General features: G+C 42.1%; 1 protein-coding gene across 1 annotated transcript; it reads right to left on the reverse strand.

The window, feature by feature from the left end:
- Positions 1-1,099: 1,099 nt before the first annotated feature.
- Positions 1,100-7,477, reverse strand: LOC136426818 (polycystin-1-like protein 2). Its single transcript, XM_066415540.1, has 13 exons — positions 7,306-7,477; positions 6,830-6,990; positions 6,364-6,594; positions 6,088-6,255; positions 5,495-5,652; positions 4,724-5,387; positions 4,388-4,529; positions 4,018-4,256; positions 3,530-3,704; positions 2,567-3,253; positions 2,136-2,386; positions 1,583-1,862; positions 1,100-1,290 (listed from the first exon to the last, which is right to left on the reverse strand). Exons 1-13 carry the CDS (start codon positions 7,475-7,477, stop codon positions 1,115-1,117), a joined length of 3,504 nt encoding a protein of 1,167 aa, XP_066271637.1. The 3' UTR covers positions 1,100-1,114.
- Positions 7,478-7,992: the final 515 nt, after the last annotated feature.

Consider the following 7,992-nt stretch of genomic DNA (forward strand, 5'->3'; position numbering starts at 1 on the left):
TCTGGCTGGAGGGAACAACTTAGACATTCCAGTAAACTACACGCATATTCTAAAATCAAAAACACTTTGGCATGGAAACATATCTCACATCAATTCATAATAAACTGTTTGCAAATAGCATAACAAAGCTGAGAATCAGTGCACATTGCTTAGAAGTTGAAAAGGGTCGACACCACAACACACCAGCCACTCAGAGATTGTGTCCCACATGTAATGGAAGTGTTGAGGATGAATTCCACTTTGTAATGAATTGTCCAACTTATAGCAAAGAGAGAGATATGCTTTTACAGACTATTATTACTAAAACAAACTTCACCCTATCTGGTACACAGAGCGATATTTTCTATGTACTGTTGTCATGTCCGACTCCTATATCCATGTACATAGGTCAATTTCTCCATAAATCATTCGAAAAGCGAGACAGAATTACCCATACATGATTATATATTGTCACAAATACACTGGTTTCGAAAATATTTTGTACTTAGAATTGTAGGATAGATTAGCCTTGTAGTATTGTTGATTTCATGCCATACATTGTACCATGTACGATTGTTGAGCAATAAAGTTCACTTCACTATCATTACACCTGAGTGTTACGTGTAAATGGGCAGAAACTTTGACATCATGGATGAACCAAACTGACGAATATTTCTCTTAGACTAGTAGTTTTAATTTTCATATTATCATGTTACATCTATATAATACAGAAAAATGTGCAGAATCTAACACAAGACAGTTCATGTGGTCTATCCACATGTGTACCTAATTATATGTATTAAATTCACATATATGTGTTCATAATTTCCTAATGGATAAAAATGCACATACAAACTACAGATTGATGTCATGAACAAAGTAACTATAAACATATCAAGGTGCAAAGCTATATATCTGATAGGAACGAACACCAATGCTAAAGAATCTACAGGGCTGTCTTTTACCAATACTACGTTGAAAGCTGCTTTAAGCGAGATAAGTGCACAAAGATCAATCTATGTCCATTAAACACAAGCTATTTACAGCATCGGTATTCAATTCACAATAACATATGCTACTGTTGTCAGTGCCAAATATACAACACCGTCCCTCCATTGTGAGTTTAGACACGTGGCTACAGCTGGACGAACACTGGAGTGCCTTCTGTGCAGTCGGATCGGCGGTGGGCTCTTATTTGCATTGCCCATTGAAACATGGCTTTTTCCAATACAACTCTCTCTGTCATCCTTCGCAGAGAAAGCTCAAGGTCAACCAAAGAGTCCTCCAAGTGGTCAAAGACATCCAGGGTTTCTGAGTGAATCACAGGAATACGATATCCAGATTATGATACAAAAACATTCAGGGGCCATTCAAATAGTTTTAGAATTAGGCTTAGAACATCTTTTCGGAATCTAAATTTGATTATGAAAATGGTCAGCACTATGGGTTTAACCAAGTAAACTGATGATACTCGCTACATAGGAGAGCATTTGAGAAATGATTGGCCCATGTCTCAATAAAGATAATGATGTCCACATGGCGGTCAACCGGACATTGTTGGCTTTTGATGAAACATGACAACTTACGTTAAGTAATTGCTTACCTTCTGTTTCTTCAGCACTTAACCCAAGCAGATTCGAGCATCGTTCCCAGAGTTCCTGAAGAATTTGCCGATGTTCTTCCGGTGCCTCCAGCTCGTTCATGAGGACCAAGGCATCGTTGATGATAGCAACAAGGATGTTGGTGAAAACAAGCAGCAGGCAAAGCAAAAACGCCAGGAGAAAGATGGGTCCAAGTCTTGTTTCTCTGACTTCCTCGAAGTCAAAAACCCCAAGGACTGATGCAAAGAGACTCTTTCCAGTTTCAACAAAGGTGCGGTAACCCTGCAAAAGTGGTTCAAAAGGTGCCATATAGAATGTAAAAAAGGAATATAAAGGGAAAATGAATGAAAATTAATCCAGAAAACCGAGGCTGCATGCACATGGCAAGTTTCTATCAGCAAACCGTTTCTCACCCTGCAAAAAGCCATGCGGTAAAAAGTGTAATTTGAGTCGATGACCTATAATAGCTGATATGTTGTTGCACAATTGCAACTTGAAATGCACATTGTAATGCACATATGCATAGATACACGCTGTACTCAAATGTGTACATACCGACAGCTGGGTGCCAAGCAGTAGACGACCTAGCTGTGCAAAGGCGCAGAAGACGATGGAGAAGTACGCGAAGAAGCCCATGACTTCAGTTGACATCTGACGTATGCATGCAGCCAGGATGGAGATGGTTGGGTTAAAACGCACCAGGTGAAGGAACTTCATGATGTTGAGAAATGAGAGTATGGAAATTGACCACAGGAACACAAGGTTCCAGAAAGATGCTTCACTGAAGTCAACATAGCGCAGTTCCCCTGAAAACAAACCCCACAGTATAGTCAATTTGTCATACCATTTGATTGATATAAATCCAATTTACTAGCCCTAATGCAACAATACAATTTTACACTCATTGTGTTTTGCCGACAGAGATGCACATCGTTGATAGACATGCTAATTATACCAACATCGTCATTGCAAAGAGACTGTTTTACCTTTGGTCATTTTCAACTGGTCCAGAACATTCCTTGACATAACATTTGCCGCAGCAAAGACAGCAAAGGCAAACAACGACAGGACTATGTTCAGCACTTCTACAAGGTTCCACGGTTGCTTGAGGTAGTCTCTCCCCTCCTCTATCATTATTTGGACCTCCCTCTTCAACTTATATAGGAACCACAATACGTAGATGATGTCAAAAGCCATTACGATATAGCCCAAACTGCCAATGAAGTAATGCAGCCTGTAGGTGCTGATGGACATGGACGACACACCGCCACCAGTGTTGGGAAACTCCACGACGTATGTTAGCGTGCTGAAGAAGTTCACGTTTGCGTTGAAAAGAGTGAATTCCACTACGATGGCCCGTGTGTAGCGGTCGATCCAATTCGACTTCTCTAGTTCTTCGATAGCGTCCAGAGCAGCCTCATGGCTGTCGCTCAGCTCTGCCACGTACCCTCCTGAATCATAAGAAGACATTTCTGCCGCTGTACTCAAGCCGTTGTTGGGATTCTGGTAAACCCACGGCGATTCGACCAAATCTTCGTTGATGAGCGTATGGTTGATGGTAGAATCAAGCTGCCATCCTGGTTGAAAGGAACGCTTCTCTTCGTTGTGCTGTGTATAATCGACGTTGCACTCAAGAATGTTGAAACGAAACTTTGTGGGGACCATACACTGCCCTGTAAATCGGTTGGTGATGATTTATGATGAATTGAGGACAAACTATACACGTACAGCAGCTAATTACAGCGTTAATATAAGCCACCCGAACTATTCATACCTGATTCTATCTACCTTTGGAAAACGTCTACCATTTTTGTTAATTGTGTCAAATGAAGCAGTAAATTGCGATGACCTCGTAGAATATTTATCGTGTATTCATGTTTTTTGTGACATACAATTACACTATTCATCTTAAACATGTGTCGTGGACAACATTGTGTAATGGTACCCACCTACAGACACCCTCAGCTGACGTATCCTTGCTGACCCAACCATCACGGATTGCAGGTCACTGATGAATGGCTTATCACGCCACTTTCGGCGCCCTGTATTGTACTGGGTCTTCTGGAAAAGTTCTGGAAGGAGGGATTCTCGTCCCCATCTCCAAAAGCTTTCTGCCGTAGAAACCTGCATGGAGATAGTATAACACTTGTGAGTTGTAAAACACCTCATAATGGATCCAGTTCAATTGAAAAATTGAGTACGGCAAAAGCACCAATGTAAAAACGTTGCCGTCTTTTTTACAACAATTTCAATAAAACATTTCGCGATTTATTCAGCAGAAACTTTTTTCTGTAACATCATTACAAAAGGTAGAAAGATGAGACTGCCGTTCAGTCAAGCTGAACTTGTAACGTTACACTGTTTGGAAGTTATTGGATTATGGGTCTCGTTTGTTAGAAAATGTAATGTTGGCGTTGTATATATACATAAAAACTACCTCTTCAAATTCGCCACTAAAGATTCCCTCCAAATCCTTTTGTAGGTAGTAAGAAGAATTGTCCATACTTCCATTGGCTATAACGAGCAACAGCAGCACGTAGATAAGGAATGTGGTAATTTCTCCCAACGTCTTGTCCGTTCTGTCTCGTATTTCCTTCCTTTTCTGTTGAACCTTCAGCGTAGACTCATTGGTGACATTGTATTTACGAAGTGCTCTCTGTTGCTGAGCCTTAGTTGCTGAGAGATAGAAGGTTGATATTATTGTAAGCTACGGTATAACTATATATTCCTAATGGTGCATGAAAGTTGTTTCATCGCTCAAAAGAGACATGCATAAAAGTCAGATGACGATCTGGCAAATTTCCTACCTTCAAGCTCAAAGCGGTCAAAGTGGCTTTTAGCATATTTTACGTCAGTAGGTGCTGCATCGAAAGCCGTGTCTTCGCCGAGGACTGTCGTGAGAGTCATCTTTTTGAACAGCTTAGACAGGATGATGGCCAGAACGATGATCTGTCAGAAAAACATGAATAAAAACTGTTACCATAGGATGCAGAAACAATACTATAATTGACATGGGTATCTCAAGATTAAGCATATAGACGACTGACCGGAAATCCTTATCAATCCTTCGCGTCAGGCCGTACCTACTCATATAACATGTAATTCAAACTTACACGAAGAAATCATTTGTACATTTGACGTACCTTGACGGGCTCAAAGACAAACGTTGATTGGAAAAATGACAAGAGAAAAGTCTTCAACCAATTGTTAGCCTTGACACTTCCCCACTCCAAACTGTAAAGGATGGTGAAAAACGCTGAGACAAAGCACGCCAGACAAAGCAGTAGCCAGCCCACATAAACACACCAGTGAGGCAGCATCAGCTGTCTGGAGGCTGATGTGGAGATTTGGTCTTTCCGTCCGTTTGTATCAGAGACTTTGTTTACTTCACTTTTCGGCTTGCACCGTTTGAAGAGTTGAATCAACAACAAGTTGACTGGTACAATGGTGACGGACGTCATCACGCTGACGTACAGATCGTGGAGCGTGAAGGAAATGGGACCGAGGTTCACAATTGTTGTTGTCTGAAGATTAGCATCTGCTTTATACCACATGGCGTTGGAGACCATTGTTGTGTAGAGCACGCACAGGCCGCAAGACAAACGCTGAACCCTTGTGAAGTAGCTCTTGGTGGGACGAGAGATGATGGAGTACCAGAGATGTTCGTTCTTCAGGTCCGTGCGTACCGAAGACGAGAAGAGGAAGGAGAAAGAAGACAGGTCCTCCTCCTTCGCAGGAGTAAGATTCCTGTAGACCTGGCCGTCACCGCGGTCCAGAGACAACCAGTCGTTGCATATGAAAACATATCTGTGAAACGATAGGAAATATTTTTAAAAAATGAATCTGTTCATGTGGCGGTTCAAAATAGTACTGAACATGTCAAATGCACAACACCATATGGAAAATGTGCTCACCTATCCCTCGTTTGTAGATCTTGCAGAAGGACTTTCTCCAGGTACCAGGACCTGCTCCTGCCTCCCTTGTTGTCGTGCCAGATCTGAAGCCTTCTGATCTCGCCGAGACTACCGCGTACCGCCATACTAAATGTATTGACACTGCCTTTCTTGAATATCTGAGGATTGCAAGATAAGAGTGAGGTTTGAATCAATGGTGGGAAAAGTTTAGACTTTATTCTGTAAAGTGTGAGTGGATCAAAACCTTTCCGGTCCAAATGGGTTACGGAATTTCCCGAGTAGCCTCGTAATCCCGGCTTCTGCCATTGGTTAATTTAGTCCTCGCTCAAAGTGAGCCAAGTATGTCCAGTCATGATGTTTCTGACCCAGGGAAAACAGATGCTGTTCCAGTACTGAGTCTTAGTTTAACTTGATTTGATCTTATTGGAATAGCAACGGCAGCTATTGCTGAAGTTCAGTGTCCAAAAAAGTGGTCTCTTGGAATTAAACTGCGCAAACTCGTTAAATGTAACGATATGTGACTGAGATGTAACTAGTAGCACCAGCGCTTTCTCTTGCTGTAAAGGTTTAACAGTAGGTCAGATGAACTTTACCTGAGAGTCCTGTCCAAAGATCCGAACCCCCGTCTCTACCTCGTCTCCTATCACATTGAACGCCACGTTAGATTCCGTACCAGCTCTCACAACGTGTCCTGTGTGCACTGTGATGTGGTAGTAATACTGATCTGCGGCACGGTTGTCCGGTAGGAATCGGTAACACCACTGGCAAATAAAACATTAGTTCATCATTAATACTGCCACGTGAAGCAGAATTTGACGAGGGACAAGGAAGCAAAAATGCAAGGTAGTAGGAATGGAGAAAACACATACTTTCTTCATGTCTGCTATGTCCTTCCTTCTAGCAAACACTACAGCAATCAAGTATAGCCCTAGAACCACGAAGACAGCTGAGAAGACTGCTGAGTTCTTGTCAAGATCGGCGAACTTGCTGAAGACCGTGTTGAAATCGATGCTGTTAGGTGCAGTCGCGAAGTCAGAACCAAACGGCGTCATGTGATTGCAGGCACACACAGTCTCTGTGACGGATGTTGTAGGATGAACCTAAAATGGGCAGCAGTTTCGTGAAATGCAGCTTTTCTTGAACAAGCAATCGACCTTAATTGTACATGCTGTTGTAAATTTCCTCTATTGTGCTGAAAATGAAGAAAAAGCTTGCCTTCCACAATACATCGAAGATTGCAAGCCATTTGCAAGAATGCGTGTATTGTAAAGGACGTGCATGCATATATGTTTGTAATAGTAGGATAAAGTGATGAGAGGTTAACCATGGTCGTACCTTACAGCCATGACTGCTCCAGATCTCATTTTCTTCATCCCAAAAGCTACATCTGATGCGCTGTACTCCAAAACTGTAGTACCGTGTAATGTTCTTGTTAACTTGATCATCAACCAACAACACACCGTCCTTCGTAGGTTCATCTAGCACATCAGCAAGGGCTGTAACAAACATTTGTGTTTCTTGAATGATTTACAAATCATAATTTGAATGATTGATAAAGACAAAACATCTTAATATTAATCTTGAAAAAGTCTTCATAGACGAATTGACTTGAAGCTGAGTAATACCTTCTATCTTCACTCCAATTCTGTATATTCCGGAATTGTCCTTTCCAGATACCAACAGATGCACGGGATGGACGTCAAACCAAGGATGGTCGAAGTTATAGCTACTGAAATCTTGGTCTTCCCAACTTTTGTTGAATATGTCATATTCGGTTTCAATGGGAAAGCCAGATGCCTTCCCAAACACACTTGATACGGAGCTCTTGTTGGCTGCCTGCACCCGGACGATGATCATGTCCTCGTCGGTGATGTTGATTTGGTGATACGTCATACCTGACGTACCCTGCGGGGAAAACTCGTAAAGCTGCGTTTCAATTTTGCTTGGATCGGTTTGGAACTTCAGTAGAATGTCCTCGTTCATATCGTCGAAGGTGTGCCATGGTGTCCTTAATGGTAGTAAAGAGAGGTCACAGGCAACCGACTGCACCGCACGATCGCCGCCTCCCCAAGTGAACGGATTGTTTCGATACACAACAATCTGAACAGGAAGAGAACAAAGCACATCTCAAAGTACAAAATGAACAAAAGTAGACAAGGCGTATTTAACAATTTTGAACTTCAATTTTTGTTTGCTCATCAATTCAATTGTTTTAGATACTATATCAGTGAAATCAGTTCTTATGGTTCTGTGATTAGTATTGGAGAAATTGGAGAAAGACGACATCCTGCAATCGTAACGGGACTGTATTAAATCAAAAATGTACCTTTGCATCCACCAACGAGGTAGGTCTGACGGGGATCAAGGCCTTTCCAGGAGGGTACAGCAAGGTTACACCATCCATTTCAACTGTTCTCTCCTCCAGCTTGTGAGCCCTTGTCCGTTGCACCATGACCGTTACGCCTCCCGCCGATACCACAGCTGGGGGGCCTCCTAAC

Source organism: Branchiostoma lanceolatum, chromosome 2 (genome assembly GCF_035083965.1).
Source record: "Branchiostoma lanceolatum isolate klBraLanc5 chromosome 2, klBraLanc5.hap2, whole genome shotgun sequence".
Lineage (NCBI taxonomy): Eukaryota > Metazoa > Chordata > Leptocardii > Amphioxiformes > Branchiostomatidae > Branchiostoma > Branchiostoma lanceolatum.

What these genes read in the sequence shown, in the direction of transcription:
- LOC136426818 (XM_066415540.1), bottom strand. Translation starts at nt 7,477, where the DNA reads ATGAACGAGGACATTCTACTGAAGTTCCAAACCGATCCAAGCAAAATT. An exon ending in GATCTACAAACGAGGGATAG is followed by an intron (nt 5,388 to 5,494) that starts GTGAGCACATTT and finishes ATCGTTTCACAG; the next exon opens with ATATGTTTTCATATGCAACG. An exon ending in CCAGTTGAAAATGACCAAAG is followed by an intron (nt 2,387 to 2,566) that starts GTAAAACAGTCT and finishes GTTTGTTTTCAG; the next exon opens with GGGAACTGCGCTATGTTGAC.